Source organism: Mauremys mutica, chromosome 1 (assembly GCF_020497125.1).
Source record: "Mauremys mutica isolate MM-2020 ecotype Southern chromosome 1, ASM2049712v1, whole genome shotgun sequence".
Taxonomy (NCBI): domain Eukaryota; kingdom Metazoa; phylum Chordata; order Testudines; family Geoemydidae; genus Mauremys; species Mauremys mutica.
In genome coordinates, this window is record NC_059072.1 from 347,611,212 (window position 1) to 347,627,827 (window position 16,616).

General features: G+C 43.1%; 1 protein-coding gene across 1 annotated transcript in view; it reads left to right on the forward strand.

The window, feature by feature from the left end:
- The window catches only part of TENM4 (teneurin transmembrane protein 4), a 766,570-nt gene that overhangs the window by 504,088 nt on the left and 245,866 nt on the right, over positions 1-16,616 (forward strand). Inside the window, exon 6 of the mRNA XM_045020846.1 lies at positions 13,122-13,374. Coding sequence (XP_044876781.1) covers positions 13,122-13,374 — 253 coding nt within the window. The remainder of the gene's footprint in view (positions 1-13,121; positions 13,375-16,616) is intronic.

The window sequence follows — 16,616 nt, forward strand, 5'->3', positions numbered from 1 at the left end:
CCGACCCCTGGACTAGATGATCAAAATGGTCCCTTCTGTCCTTAGAATCTACGGAATAATAGTAAATAAGCCTCTGCCTTTTTTTAAAATGGCCTCTGTTGCAATTTTATTAACTTGCGTGATGAGCATCACTAGCTTGCAATCTGAATATCATTGGCTTCAGATAGCAAAGAGTCTTTAAGGACACAATTTGTACAGTATGTGACGTAATCAGACACACTTACTCATGGGGAAAAAAATCATCCAAACTCCCTATGAATATGTTGAGAGCAGAAGCCTGACAGCACGACATTGAAAAAAATATTGATTGAAACCCAAAAAGTCAATATTTTTCTTTTGCAAAAGGCACTTTGTCACATAAGAGAACAGATTGTAACATACACATTTGAGTAGAGAAATACATAGGGAAGATAGTTGGACTGAACTTGTCAGTGTGCAGAAACTGTTTTCTGTAGGCGCAAAAACTGCAGATTGTTCCTCACTGGAGCTTACTAAAAACTAAAGTTCATTTTAAATTTGCACATAGAACACCAACATGGGCCTGTTTCCAGCGTCACTAACGTGTGTAAATCAGAATGATGTCCATTGAAGCCAATGAAATTACACCTATTTAGATTAGAACTAGCATGGGAACATTTCAGTATGAGGCTCTCTTAGTTTATAAAGCCCTGAGTTTGTTGTACCAGAGACTAGACTTGTCAATCAATGACATTATAGTGGTTCATTTTGTTTCTCTGTTTTAGTCCTGTGGTCCACTGTATGTTTTTTAATCCATCCTCTCTTATTTGCTAGTGGTTGCCACCAGAACCTTCTGTCTGCAAGAAGAGAAAGTGGGAAACAATAATGATTTTGCGAATGCCTTGCTGCTGGAGATCAGGTTTAGCCTTCAGTAGTCAGAAAGTTTGTTCCATCTATTGTCTGCTGATTCTGGTATGTGTAGTTTTGCCAACAGTGTCCAAATTGACTGTAACTGCTGGTTGGCAGCATTCACAGGGACGCTTGTAGGTAGTTTCATGCTGAAAATTTACTGTATTTGTTACATTTTAACAACTTTTCTGGCATTTGGTCTTCCAAACAACAGCTGTTTGAAGATCCCATGGCACAAACTTGGTCTCCAAGTTGCTTGTTTAGATGAAAATGTGCACTGTACAAATCTAGTTCACCTTTCATTATTTTATGTATTTGTTTCTTATTTTTGTAATGTATCATGAAATGCTTAATTTGCACCAGCTTTCAGACGCTTGGGGATTTGGGGAAGGACAAATTGGTCATTTTATAAAAGGCTACATTTTATAATATTAGTGGGCACAGGAAGTTAATTTGTAAAAGTTTATCCTACACGAAATGCCAGTGTGGTTTGTTGCATGTGTAAGCCCATAGTAAAACATGGTGAGTGAGACACAGGACTGAAAAGTGTTATTGGTAAAGATTCTGATCTGAAGCCCATTGAAGTTAAACTGGGGCATACTCCTAGAACTGGTAATATCTCTAGAAACAGAATGAACTTCTTAAGGGTGCGCGTTTGAAAATGTAGGGGATTTAACTACACATTCAGAGCAGTAGGTCTCCTCTAGCAACCTCACTTGATGTGATAAAAGCAGCAAAGAATCCTGTGGCACCTTATAGACTAACAGGCATTTTAGAGCATTAGCTTTCGTGGATGAATACCCACTTCGTCGGATGCAACGTTTGCATCCGACGAAGTGGGTGATCACCGACGAAAGCTCATGCTCTAAAACGTCTGTTAGTCTATAAGGTGCCACAGGATTCTTTGCTGCTTTTACAGATCCTGACTAACACGGCTACCCCTCTGATACTTGATGTGATGTTAGCTACTTACCATTTCATTACTTGTAAAACAAGAAAGTTGCTAACATTAAGGTATCCTCCCTTTGTTGATCCACTACTTAAAAGAGGCTTAAGTCAGTACATCTGATTTCATCTCTGAAATTTCAGAAGGGTGTTACTTTGTAGACTAACATTAATAGTGCAAATGATGTTAACACAAAATATGTATTCTATTACACTGTGTAAAAAAATCTCTTGATTGGGGGAAAGAGTGTGCTTTTAGGTAACATTTGGTGTATCTGGTTTTTAATGGGAGGTTTAGGCCCAAATCCTGAAAGGAAATAAATCGAAGTAATGAGCCTACATACTTGAGAATCTGGGTCTTAGTCTCTCAAAACTTTAGGGGACACTGAAGTTATATCACTGATTTGCAGTTCTCAAGTAACAATGAGGGAAGCACAGAAGAACAACATTCATCACTGGCTAAATCTTTCCCCTTGAGCCATGCCTGAGTGGCCAGGTTCTTTGTAGCTATCTAATCTATCTTTTTGTATGGTGCCCATCACCAGAGTAGCCGAGTGCCTCATTTGAGCAAAGATTGCTATAGGTCAGGGGTTCTCAAACTCTATTGCACCACGACCCTCTTCTGACAACAAAAATTACTTCATGACCCCAGAATGGGGACTGAAGCCTGAGCTCACCCAGTCCCCGCTGCCCCGGATGGGTGGGCCAAAGCCGGAGCCTCACCACTCTGGGCAGGGGGGCGAAAGCTGAAGCTCAAGGGTGTCAGCCCTAGGCAGGGGACCTGCAACCTGAGCCCCGCTGCCAAGGCTGAAGCCCTTGGGCTTTGGCTTCGGCCTTGGATAGTGGCACCTGGGCTTCAGCCCCAGGCCCCAGCAAGTCAAACCAAGCTCTGGTGACCCCATGCAAAGCGAGTCCCGACCCACAGTTTGAGAAGCGCTGCTATAGGTGGTTTCTCTGGGGGAAGGAATCCTCCTCTGCCAGACGACAGAGTGGCAGTGGCGTAACAACTTGGTCACTATACTAGTCCTGAGGCAAACCTGCCCTGGGTCCCGTATCTGGTGTGGCACTTGTGTGCAGCCCTCCCCTCATGCATTCCAAATGTCACACATTCAGCTGGGCTTTGGGCAAGCACGAGGGTTGGGCTGCAGTTCATCCTGGCTGCCCCCAGGTGCTGATGTGACACCTACTGAGCAGGCTGCCTCTACCTCTCCCCCCCCCATCCCCCCCCCCGCTCCAATCCACTCCCATTTTCTGGCTCTCAGCCAAGAGCAGCCTGATTCTTAGGCAAGCAGGTTAAATTTCACTTTTGCAGCCCCAGCTTCTGTGCTGCTGCCTGTGTGACAGGGAGACTGCATCTAAACACCCCCCCCATGGTAAAAGCGTTACAATTATTATTTTATGATTATTTATATTACAATAATGCCTAGGGGTTCCCATTAGGGATCAGGCCCCCGATGCTAGGCATTGCACACACATGTAATTAAATAAGATGGTTCCTGCCCCAAAGAGCTCCCATCTTACCACATAGCGAAAGCCACCAGGGGGCTGCAGCAAATGAACAGGAGGGCAAGGGCCTGCGAACTGTGCAGTGGATGAAGGGGAAGAGCCGGGATTGGGGGTTGGTCGGGCAGAGCCTGCAATGCGAGAGAGGGACAAGAGAGGTGGAGAGTGAAGTGGACAGAGTCAATGACTGAGATAGTGGAGGAGAAAGGGCGAAAGGGGTTCATGTTTTCAGGCTTTTCTGTGCAACCATGAGGGTAGAAACTTAATTTAAAAAAAAAAATGAAAGCTGAGATTTTCATCTGGTCGCCTGACTCCTGGAGCTGGGACTGTAAGAAAAACACCCAATATAAGAATCATGAAACCATGCGAGTTGGCAATACTGAAATGTATCTGTATAAAGTTCTAAGTCATACAATTGCTTTCCTCCCCCTCCCGCAATACCTTTGATAGCACAGAAAAGTTTCATTTTTGCTTCCTTGATTGGAAAGTTTCTATGCATCATTGGGGGCAGGCAGTGTCTCAGCTGGGACATATTACATACAGAGCAGCAGGGCACAAACCAAAAAAGATCCTGCTTCTTGTTAGCAGGACAGTGATTCTACAAAGCCCAACAAATACAGATCCCTAGAAAATTCTGAAATGTACAGTACAGTTAATTTTTTTTGTTTCCCTTTGTGATTGGAGGATTTCTCTGTGTATCAATATAGTTGTAACCCCTCTGCCAGGCTGAAACGATAGCAGCAAGGGCCAGGTTCAATACCTAGGGGTCCCTTCCCCACAACGTAATGCAGACCAGCTCGAGCCCCCACCCAGTGACCTGGGAAAATCTTACACACACCCCTGGGCGCCTCAAGGAGGCAATACTTCCCCTCTCGCAAGCACAGACTCTTGGTGTAACAGAAAAGGTTTAATTACATAAGATAAACAACAACAAGCATGAAATTTGGAAAATACCTCAACTGGAGTTCATAGGTCAAACCGTGAGCAAAGACCCACCCCAGCAACTTGGGCCATGTCCTTCTCTCTGGACCCTTGAGTCCAGCAACCCCCCTAAATCACCCACAGTCCCAAAAGTCCCACAATTCAAAAGTCTCTGTCCCGGGTCAGGCAGCCCAGAGTTCAAGAGTCTCTTTGCAGAGGTCCCCCTCCCCAGCCTAGGTAGAAAGGGGCACCTTACGTGGTTCGGGGCCAGCTGCCCTGCCTCTTCGTGGGGTTCTGCTTCCACTAATCATCCCCGCAAACAGCTCAGCTCCGCTTACTCTGTGGGCTGCTCCGCTCTGCCAGCTGCTCTGGTCCACCAGCTGTCCTGTGATCCGCTCCAGCCGTCCTCACGAGCTGCTCAGCTCCACTCACCCAGTGGCTGCACAAACTGCTCCACTCTGCTCTGCCAGTGTTGCTTCAGGCTCCCCCACTCATCAGCACAGTGCTCTCAGCTCAGCAAGTCCAGCTCAGCAAGTCCAGCTCTTCAGTGATTTCAGCTCCACTCATTAGCACAGTGCTCTCAGCTCAGCAAGTCCAGCTCTTCAGTGATTTCAGCTCATAGTAGGGGAGCCCCAGTACCAGTGAATTCAGCTCAGTAACCTGCATCTAGATTCTTAAGGGAATCAAAAGTTAACTCTGACATTCCACAGTGGAGAGAGGCACAGGTGGAACTGGTGCTTCTGGCTCACACAAGGAGCCTGCACCACCAAGTACAGATACTGGCCCCCAGCCTCTCTCCTTTCAATGGGTTTTGGAACCCATGTGCCCCATCTAGCAAGCGCTATCCAGCTGACAATGAAACCCCCCATCACAAGACAATTTTGTAGTTCCCCATTTACCCAATCAGGGTGACAACATTTCATTCCTCCTGCCCCAATAACAACGAAATTGGGGGCTCCCACAGCTGTGAAAGTAACCATCCCATGCTGCTTCGCGGTATGCTAAGTGGGGTGGGAGTGCCCATGCAAATAACCGAAATACCAATGCAACACTTTCCGCACTCCCCATAATTTACCACCAGATGTCAGGGTGGGGCTCATCCTGACTCTGCTTACATAGTCATTAATGTGTCTCCAAATGTTTAATTGGAGGTGTGTGACACCCTCATTGTTCCCTCATCTCTATACCCCTGACCTCCCTCTCTTCTAGATGTGTTGGTTCTGCAGGACAAACAGGAGAAAAATGGTGAAAACATTTTTCTCTCTCTAGTTTTTTAACACAATCACAAAGCCAATCTAAGGTGTCAGAAGATGCCATTTTAATATAGTCTCTTTTCAGAGTAGAACTGTATTATAAAATAAGGATTTTAAAAAAAAATACAAAAGGGACTTAGAGTTTCAAATAGGCTATTCAGATTCTCCCGTGTTAGCTCCTCCTTTGTTTTTTTTATGGTACATATTTATTGGATCCTTCTTGTACAGAGTTCTATCAAGTCTCTCTAAATTGTCTCACTCTACAAGCTCCATTAACTGAGTTATCTCTCTGCTCTGTTTTATCCGTGGTTACCAAGCCAGTGATAGTCAATGACATTTTAATGTTAAGAAAAAATCCACAACAGCAACTTGATTTCTATTGGCATTTTTAGCAATCAGGTTTCTAATGTTTTATTACAATTAAATACCATCATATTTCATGTATTACACACTTTGGAGACCCATTAGTGAAAATGAGGCTCACTGGGGACTTCATTAAGTCCCCAGCAGCTTAGATCTCCACACTGCCAGCCTGTCTTGTAGGAGTACTGAACTTTGTCATTCTCACTGGCACCCTGCATCTAAATGTATGAAAAGCATGTATGGTGAAACTATTGACAAATCTTTCTTGCCGTCCCTTTAAGGCAGAAGCACTCCCAGGGCCTGCATTGCTGGAAGTTTGAGACATTGTTGGAAAGTTTGGGGGTTTATTTTAAGAATGATTTGTTTTATCCCCTGGTGCCTGGTCTGCTTTGTCTGGAAAATCTGGTCCCTGTGTTGGCACAAGTATGATTTTCATCAGGAGACTGACTGCACATAAAGGGCGGGATTGTCCCTTCTGCTATTGAAAGCCACAAAATGGGACACTGTTTACTTGGAATTCTTCAGAGCTTCACTGAAGTTGTCCCACTGGTGGGCTCAGTATTGGCCACCTTACACCTGCATGGGAAGGGTGCCCTCAAAGCTGGTGGAGCCCTTGCAGTCCTTGAGAAGTTAGAACTATCCATGCAAAGGCTGTGAACCCCTGATATCCAGGGGCAGCACTTGGCTATACTACTTGCGACAGCGTCGCCTGTCCCTGACTCTCTAGGGAGTAGGATCTGCAAAACAGTTAATACAGGCTTAAGCCTATATTAATAAATGTGCATGTAAATAGGATCCCAAATATTATATACACATACACATACATGATATATGAGAATCATTGCACCCAGGACTAAAGTCCTACTGCCGAGGGTGTGAAAGATGGCAGCCATTTAACACACAGGTAATACACTTGATCTGAGCTCTATTACACAAAAGTTTGGGCAGGAAGTGAAGAACACCATGCTCATTTGAAAGGACAGTGGCAATTTTAGGGTCTGTCTACACTAGAAATGCTACAGCAGCACAACTGCAGCACTTACTACAGTGATGAACAGGGTTTTTCTGTCACTGTAGTAAATCCACCTCTCTAAGAGGTGGTTGCTAGATTGATGGAAGAATTCTTCCGCTGACCTAGCAGTGTCTAAACAGGGGCTTAAGTCATTTTAATTACATCACACAGGGTGATGTAGTTAAGCCAACCTAACTTTGTAGTGTAGACCAGCCCTAGTTCCTTACATGGGAATTTGGTCAAGATTTTCCTGCCCTAGCAAATGCATGGGATCTTTAATGATGACAGGTGGTCAGAACCTTGATTTTGTGTCTCATCCAAAAGTCTTGCTCACCTGTGGTGATTTTCATTACCAGAATTTCACAGCCTACTTTTTCTACAGATCTCTTTTTTGTTAATGTCTCCAACTTGAGAAGAAAAAGAGAGGATTGTAAGGCAAGAGAAATAGGCTGTAATCCTAGTCAAGGTATATCAAGTTCAGTAATGCTCAGACATGACACAAGTGTTCAGAATTTGTATATGAATAAAATTAAGACTTTTCTGGTGGGAAAAGGTACCTGACTGTCAGAAAAAGGAATGTAAGCTATAAAATCCCGTGAAAAATCACACAGACAAGAGTTAGACAAATGTGCTGTCTTTACTTAGCAAAGAAATCACAGAGGGTATGCAAATACAGAACAAAAATGACACATTTTTACTTGGTTCAAAGGCATTATCCATAATAGCATCTGCGATGTGTCTGCAATAAAAGGGTGTAAATTGGAATTTACATAGCAGCTTTTTAGAAATAGGCTCTGACTCAGAGTCTTAAATTAATGTCTCCAATAGAAAGAGTCAGCCAATACTAGAGGAATGTTACAAAAGACACATTGTGCATACTGGGATTCACCTGTTTGCCCTCCACTGCCTCCTGCACCTTTCCATAAATGTCAGCCATCATTTGTAATGAAAACTGGAATAACTGGATTTGGAATCCCTTGGTACGTTGACCTTGTTTGGAAAGTTCTTCTGGAAGGTGCTAGATTGAGAGCCCTAGAAACAGAAGTCCTCTATTTATGTTTCTCCCCCTCAGGCTGGAACTAATGGGCTGTTCCTTGTCACCTTCTATTCTTAAGTAGATGGATTCTTCTGCAGGTTGGAATTTTGGCTCCTAAGACTGCACCTGTTGGTGTGCACCTTGCCTACATTCCTGTCTTCCTTCTACCTCTTGGTAAATGGGACATGTGTTCTGCTGCTGTAGAAAAAAAGGTGGCTGCGTCTTCCCAAGAGGAAGGAGAGAGAGAAACATTCCTAGGCTATGTCACCGGGTTGTCTAAATCAGAGAGACAGTTTTTCTGGTGCCCTTTACTTCTAACCTCATTCCCAGCACTGTAAATAAGTGGAATTCCCCAAGATCCACCAGGCTCGCAGCTGAATGGTCTGATGGTCCAGTCTGCATGGTACTACAGGACTGGAATCAGGCCTGGTTTGCATCTGTTCTTCTTCAGTCCCTCCTTATTATATACCTGGATGGCAAACAAGCCAGGACCATGGATCTTCCCTTTCCTAGAAAAAATCTGCATGATGCCGAGAGCCATCTGAGATAACCAGGCCCTGGCTGAAGATCTAGCTGTGGAGTTACCAGTTTGAGTGAGTTTAAGGATAAGTCAGATTCCCTTACACTCAATGAAACTCCCCTAGACCTATTTATACTCACTCTACCCATGTGTAAGAAACACAGGTTGGCTTAATTTTTACACACTGAGGATCTGGACGAAAGTAAAATAGGGGCAACTACTTTAACTTACTCTTGTATCTGACTTATCCGTGTATGTTAGGCCGACTTAAACTCCTTGACACATTGATAGATTTGTTTGTAATTAGTGGGAAGAATTGACCACGGAGGATTTACAGAGTATCACTGACAAGGTAGACCAGGAAAGCTGAAAATTTGGAGTGAAGATCATCACAGAAAAGACAGAATTTATGGCAATTGGAAGACAAGAGAAAGAGATAAAGATCAAACTCAAGGGCAAAGAACTGTGCCTTGAAGGACTAGTATCAAAAAATGGGAATTGTGAAGATGGCATAAAAAGAAGAATTGGACTAGCTGCTCCTGCATTCAAAAAACACTGCAAGAGCTGGAATAATAAAGACATTTCAATGAAAATAAAAAGCATATATATGAGTAAGGCTCTGCTTAATTTGCAATATTGCATAAATTGTGGAACCCACAATATTAGGCGTTTAATTAGCTTACTTTGCACAGTCCACAATTTTGCATACATTCTGAGGTTTGCAACAGACTTTTTTCCCCCCATTAGTACAATAGAACCTCATTTATCTCAGCTGACAATGGCAGGCTCAGGCTGTCAGCCCCGGAGCAGCGGGGTGCCTGCTGTCAGCTCGCAGGCGAGCAGAGCTCCAGCTGTCAGCCCCGCGGGTGGCTGGGGCTCCGGCTCTCAGCCCTGTGGGCAGCCGGGGCTCCGGCTCTCAGACCCGCGCATTAATGACTGTAACATAGTTGCAGCAAAATGGCTGGTTATTAAAAAAATTAGCAGTCATAACATAATACCTGAGTGTTTATATTGTTCCAGTAAATTTTTCTTGAACAAATACATCTTCTCTGGCTTTTCCAAATTACCATAATTAATAAAGGTCCATTATTACTTTTCTGTGATTTTCCATGTCTTATCTGCAACTTAGCCAAAATCATTTGTCAGTCATCCCCTGATTCAGCTGGGGCCTTATATATGAGACAGTTGTGTCAATACTGCTTCACAGGTTGGAATGCTAGAGTATGAGGGAAATCAACGAATGAAAGCAGCAAAGAGTCCTGTGGCACCTTATAGACTAACAGACGTTTTGGAGCATGAGCTTTCGTAGGTGAATACCCACTTCGTCGGATGCTCATGCTCCAAAACGTCTGTTAGTCTATAAGGTGCCACAGGACTCTTTGCTGCTTTTACAGATCCAGACTAACACGGCTACCCCTCTGATACTTAATGAATGAAAGATTATGATTGCAGACATGAACTGGGCTTGGGGAATAGTGAACGTTTCGAGAGTGCAAAAAATAAAAAATGAAGAGATGAGAAAATGGTGTGGCCAAGAATTAAAGCTGCTAGAGAATATTCAAGAAAGATAACTGTGATGGTTTTGACAGATGTCAAGAATAGATCCCAAAAGGATACCATCTATGGCAATATACACCCGAGTGCAAGGACATAGAAATAGAGGAGAACAAGGATGCATTGGATAGATACGGGGAAGAATGACAGAGAACAAAAAAGTTTAAATATGAATGGAGCAGTGAAGCTTGTTCAAGTTAGAAAGTGGTAGAAAGACTTCATTTGGCCCCATCATCAGCCTGATGTATGGGAATCAAAGAAGAAGAAGCAGTGATAGGGGATTCTGAATGAGTGTAATGACACCTTTGGAGATCTCACTCATCACCTTTGAATGTAATCTTCTGAGTCTAAAGGAATCTAAATAAGTTTAAGGGGGGGTCAACTCAGAGAGACTGAAACAATATTCATTGCTTCTGACCTAAAGTCAAGGTTCTCATCCAGGTTTCAGAGGTGCTCCTCAGAAAGAACATTTTTCCATGGAAGAGACTTAGGTCAGCTGTCACCTCTGGCAGAAGCTGCCACTTTCTAAACACAGGTTTTGGTGCTTTTTGTAGCATACCATGGACTTCTCCCAGTCCCTCTCTAGGAACCACTTCATTTCTTTGCCAGTCTTGCCAAATCTAGTGAAAATAAAAGACTCTGAATCGAACACAGGACTCATTAACAATTTTGTATCAACGGCTAATATACTTAGGAGCCTTCTTCAACACCAAGTTAGTGACAGTCCTTCCATCAGAGAAGCATATCTCTAAAACAGGACACCTGGCAAATAAAATTTGGTTATCTCACCAATCTACGGCGCAAGAAGGTCTACATCTCCCGGGTTATCAGATTCTAATGAATGTAACTGGTCCCTTGGGTCCATTGCCACTCCAGACAAATTATGCTGGCCTTACTATTCCACAGAACCCAAAGATTGGTGACCTTGGTGTAAGAATTTATCTGATGTGGAGAATTTGATATCTCTGTGTTTATCGGTGTTGCTCTTAATTAATCCCCAGTTTACGGCAATTACACTGGAAGCCAGCGGGAAAGGCTGGGTTACATCCTTTATCTCCCAATCAACTGAGGATACATGGTTCAGGACAGACTTCAGAATGTTTTCAATGGCTTTGTGCAGAGCCTTTTTAGCATCCAAGGACCAGGTAGTCAATTGCCTTTTGTGACTCCAAATGGAAAATGCAGCTTTTGTAGGTAAGGAGATATCCAGAGCTAGGGAGGTATCCACAACTGGAATCTGGCAGAAGTTGCAGAGAAGTTGTTTGGTTGGGCAGAGCTGCACCTGCAGGCTAGTCATGCATTCCACCTAACTGGACTCCTAAACCAGCGGACAGATTGGCTCAGCTACAGGGATCTCCCTTTCAGGGAGTGATATAACTCAATGGGATTTCTTCATTGTGATCTGTTCATTCCCTCTGAAGCACCTGGCATTGGCCACTGCCAGAAGAACAGGGTGATAGATCATTGGTCTGACCCAGTATGGCTGTTATTTTAAACACGAGTATCAGGGGGGTAGCCGTGTTAGTCTGGATCTGTAAAAGCAGCAGTGTGTCCTGTGGCACCTTATAGACTAACAGACGTTTTGGAGCATGAGCTTTCGTGGGTGAATACCCACTTCGTCGGATGCATTTTAAACACAGAACACAGGAAAAAAGTCCCTGCTGTAAGGAGCCTAATGTCTGTTACTAAGCATGGGTTCTCCTCTTCATTGCCCTGCCATGGGCTTCAGTGACAACTTAGAAGTACCATGCCCAGGTTTCCATGGCTATTTAGTCTTTGACTTCTCTATAGAGATCATGAATTAATGGCATTTTTGGTATTTTTGCATGATATGGACACTAGGCTAGCAGGATCTGAGCTAAGATGAACATATTTCTCATAGGCCAACATATAACTATGATATGTTGATGATTTGTTAACCTGTTGAAACCAGTGATGTAGAGGTTAAGCATTCTGTATCTCGTTACCAAGTACCCTGAGCTGTCCATCTCCCACAGGATCCATTAGCAGTTTTTACGTTTTTCTTAATTTCCCAGGAAAGATGGGCAAAATAAATTATCCACCAGTTACTTTATACCCCAAATCCTTATCTGTTCTAATCTTTCTTCATGTGTTTGTTCTTTTCTGGAGCATTTGCTCTCGCTCCCCTCCTTCCCTAATCTCATCCTCATCAGATTTTGTTCACTAGCACATGACAATCTCTGGAATTTTATACAAAGTAGCCTTAACACTGCCCCAGTACCACACTTCTTTCCTTTCCTCATCCTTAACTGTTTCATTTCACTGAAACCTTCTATATCTATGTTCCAAGCCTTTTTGTACTCAGTTTCAGTAGTTCTCCCTCATTTCACACTGTCTACATTTGTAAATTGTGTATTGATATAGTCTTATGTCTTTCCTGAAATCCAGAATAAACTATCCTATCTTTTACCCCTATCTTCTGGTCTGGTTAGATGCTTGGAGAATTCAAGCAAAGTAGTGAGAACAAACTTCACTAGAAAGGGTATTTGCCTAGCTTTATTTACCTAGGCTGGTTATATTTTGCATGGTCTTTCATAAATCAGCATCACTACAAAGATGGCAATTACACCTGCAGTTGTGGATCAGAAATAATTTGATGATAGGAACAGACCTTTTGCAGTGTTCTAAGCCTTTATAACATTCTTGTATGTTCTGCTGTTCACTTTATATAAGTATTGTATGTTTCATTAGAACTTATATAACATGACTATGTTTGTCTTTTGAGTTTGATTTCGTGTCTGTGGTCTTTTACGGTATGTTTACAGTGGAATAAAAGACCCACGGCATGACTGCGGCTGGCCTGGGTCAGCTAACTTGGGCTCACCGAGCTCAGGCTGCGGGGCTGAAAATTGCTGTGTAGACGTTCAGGCTTGGCAGAAGCCCAAGCTCTGAGATGCTGCGGCGGGGGGGAGGAGGGTAGAGCTTGGGCTCCAGCTGAGATCAGACATCTACACAGACATCCCCACCACCAAGGCCCCGTGAGCCCGAGTCAGCTGACCCAGGCCAGCCACGGGTGTTTCATTGCTGGGTAGATATACCCATAGTTTTCATACTTCTTTGAACTGCTTTTGCGAAATGAACATTGGCTGGAGTCCTGAACCTTAAAAATACTTACTTATGTTTTAGATCATCCTCCGGGTCTTCAGAACCATTCAAGACTGCGAACTCCTCCACCTCCACTACCGCATGCTCACACGCCAAATCAGCATCATGCAGCCTCCATCAACTCCCTAAACAGAGGGAACTTCACACCACGTAGCAACCCCAGCCCTGCTCCTACTGACCACTCTCTTTCTGGAGAGCACCCTGCCAGCACCCAAGAGCCAGCCCATGCTCAGGACAACTGGTTACTCAACAGTAACATCCCACTGGAGACTAGGTAGGTTTTTTTTTTTAGTTGTTTACAGTATTCTGTATTCAGTTTAGTGTATGCCGTAGAAAAATAGTAGAGACACAAGGTGGGTGAGGTAATATCTTTTATTGGACCAACTTCTGTTGGTGACAGAGACAAACTTTCATGCTTACACAGAGCTCTTCTTCAGGTCTGTGTAAGTGCAAAAGCTTGTGTGTCTCACCAACAGAAGTAGGTCAAATAAAAGAGATTACTTCACCCAGTTTGTCTCTCTAATATCGTGGGACCAACATGGCTACAACAACACAGTATATGTGGAAAAATACGTCTGTTTAGTGAGTGGTTCAGCTTGTGAACTGATGTTTAATTTATGCATTCCAAGTTGTATATGTTATTCCTCGTGTCTTTTATTCGGACTGAGAGAACAGAAAATTGCTCTGCTTCCATAGACTGAAAATACCATTATTATTAACAATCGCTTATAATTTTTCCCCCATTTAAAATTAAAACCACAATCATAGATTAAAATGTTTTTTCTTAATGTATTTTCTTCCTATGTGGTGGGATAAATCAATACCCTATTTATCAAACTGAACTCAGTCAATATATTGAAAAGTTAGCCTTCTAGCTGTGCCTTATCCAGCAGATATAATTGTAATATATAATGCAGGAAAGGTTGATCTAGTTAGACCTAATGGGAAAGGGGGGAATATATTGCTGCATTTTACTATCCTACGGTATTGCTTCAAGAAGTGTGGAACACTGAATAGTGGCACATGAGTCAATGAATATTGCTTCCATTAGCTTCTCATGTTCTTTTCCACATGTCTCCTACCTTTCTGGTCCTGGATAATTGTATGTCTCAGTATTGTCCTTATTTATCCTGAGGAACTTGCTCTGTTTAAAATGTGTTTTCCTCATAACATTGACTAAGATTTCAGCAAATCTATCGAAGGTCTAAGAATGAAACCACCCAGTTTCGTGGAAGTGACGGCGGGTGATCGTATTTGGATTTACATGTAGACAGTATTAAAGTTTCATATTTCTGAAGAAGTAAACTTCTTATAAATTAGAAATGGTCTGTAGATCTGTGTGGTACCTGGTAACAGATGTGCTCCTAACTTGTCCTAACACAGGACACACAAAGAATGGATAATGTGTAAAATTACCCACTGTTTGCTTCAAGAACCAACAAACATAAACTTTTATGAATTCAGTTTAAGAACAGAGTAACAAGAAGGCTAAAATGAGGGTCAGATCTATCTATAATGCATATAGACACTTACCATTGGACCTCACATAGTCTTAAGTTGATCCATATCCTTTGACTCTCTGGGATTTTGCTGAACATTCTGGATATGACTGAATTAATAATAGTATCCCCTGATCATCGTGCATGCTCCCTGTTGTGTTCCCATGCAGGATATGCTACATACCCGTAACTACTTGGATAATGAAAAGGATGCTCCCTAGCATTATTTAATGCCAGCCTGATTAGCTCTTCCTCTCACCCGCTCTTGATATTTTGTTGCTGCAGCTTCTGGATAAGAGATGAGGCTGCCAAGTCTCTTGCCCCTTTCCCACTGCTTGTGTTCCGGTGAAGAAAAAGTGAAAACACACACACCTGGACACACCCAATCTCTCTCGCAGAGACACACCCATGTACAGTGAATCCTGAATATGTGCATGCGCTCACACTAAGGGCTCGTCTAGACAGTGAAGTAGTGCGTGGCAAGCTGGAGTATAAATCCGCAGCGTGCTAGCCTGCTGTGCACTAATTGGTTGTGTGGGCCCTGGTACCACACAATGAAAGTTCCATAGTGTGCTTTGATCTACTTCCATTTCAAAGCAGAGTAGATCAAAGTGCCGTAGGGAACTTTTACTGTGCAGTAGCCGGGTCAACTTGGCCAGTTACTGTGCTGTGTTTACACCTATTGCTGCACACTATCTCACCGGGTAGACATGCCCTAACACACACCGTCTATCACAAACAAACATGCACACAATTTTTTCAATTCACCAATTCTCTGCCTTCCCCACCAAATCTGTTGGGACTCATTATAGTTCCTCAACCCCACTTCCTCACACGTGGGCCTCCTCAGCAGTTTTGACTCAAGACTTCCCCTGATGGCAGATACCTCTACTCCTCGTTCTCCAGAGATCGCGCTCTACCATTCCCTTTGCCCAAGAAGAGAGCCACTGGAGCCCCACTTCTGTCTCAACCTTTATATCTGTTTCTCCCTCTCCCTAGGGCATATAAATTCACTTAACTGCTTCAGTTGGGATGAACAAACCACCAGGATAGATTCCAGACAGAAAATAACATTTACTAGGTCCCAAAACCAAGCTAAGGGCCAAATTTGTCAGTCCATTGCATGTATGGACTCTCACTGAGATCAATGGGGGCTCTGTGCATCCACTCTAGGGCAGAATCTGCCCAGTTGAGTCACCAAAGCTGCACTGCTGAGAACATTGTTTTTAAAAGCAGGTATATGTTTTGATCTATCTGGGTAAGAGCTATGTTTGCAGGCGCCTCTGAACCTCCAAATTATGTCCCAATTCAACATTTTTATGGCATTTCAGGCTAATTGATTTCTCAGGGACAGACTGATTAAGACCCAACTAAGAAGCTGGCCCCAAAAGATTAGGACAGAATTACATGTTAGTACTATAAATGTGACTTGGCCACAGTTGCAGTAATTTTATTAGGGTACAAACTCTGGTGCATATATACTCAGGCAGTGAACTTTACAACTTGTTTTTCTATTAAGGAAATGTACATCATAGCTTATTCTAGGCCCAATTCTGCAACCCTTCTATGAGTAGTCCCTTTGATTTCAGTGAGGTTACTCCAGGATCAGGCCCTTAGCTATCAGGGCTATGTAGGGGCCTAACCTATTTTTAAATATGCTCCTTCTGTATTGTCTCGGGATTTGAGTACATAATATATAAAAAACCAGGGGTAGGCAACCGATGGCCCGCGTGCCAAAGGCAGCACGTGAGCTGATTTTCAGTGGCACTCACACTGACCGGGTCTTGGCCACCAGTCTGGGGGGCTCTGCATTTTAATTTAGTTTTAAATGAAGCTTCTTAAACATTTTAAAAACCTTATTTAAAACCTTATTTACTTTACATACAACAATAGTTTAGTTATATATTATAGACTTATAGAAAGAGACCTTCTAAAAATGTTAAAATGTATTACTGGCACACGAAACCTTAAATTAGGGTGAATAAATGAAGACTCGGCACACCACGTCTGAAAGGTT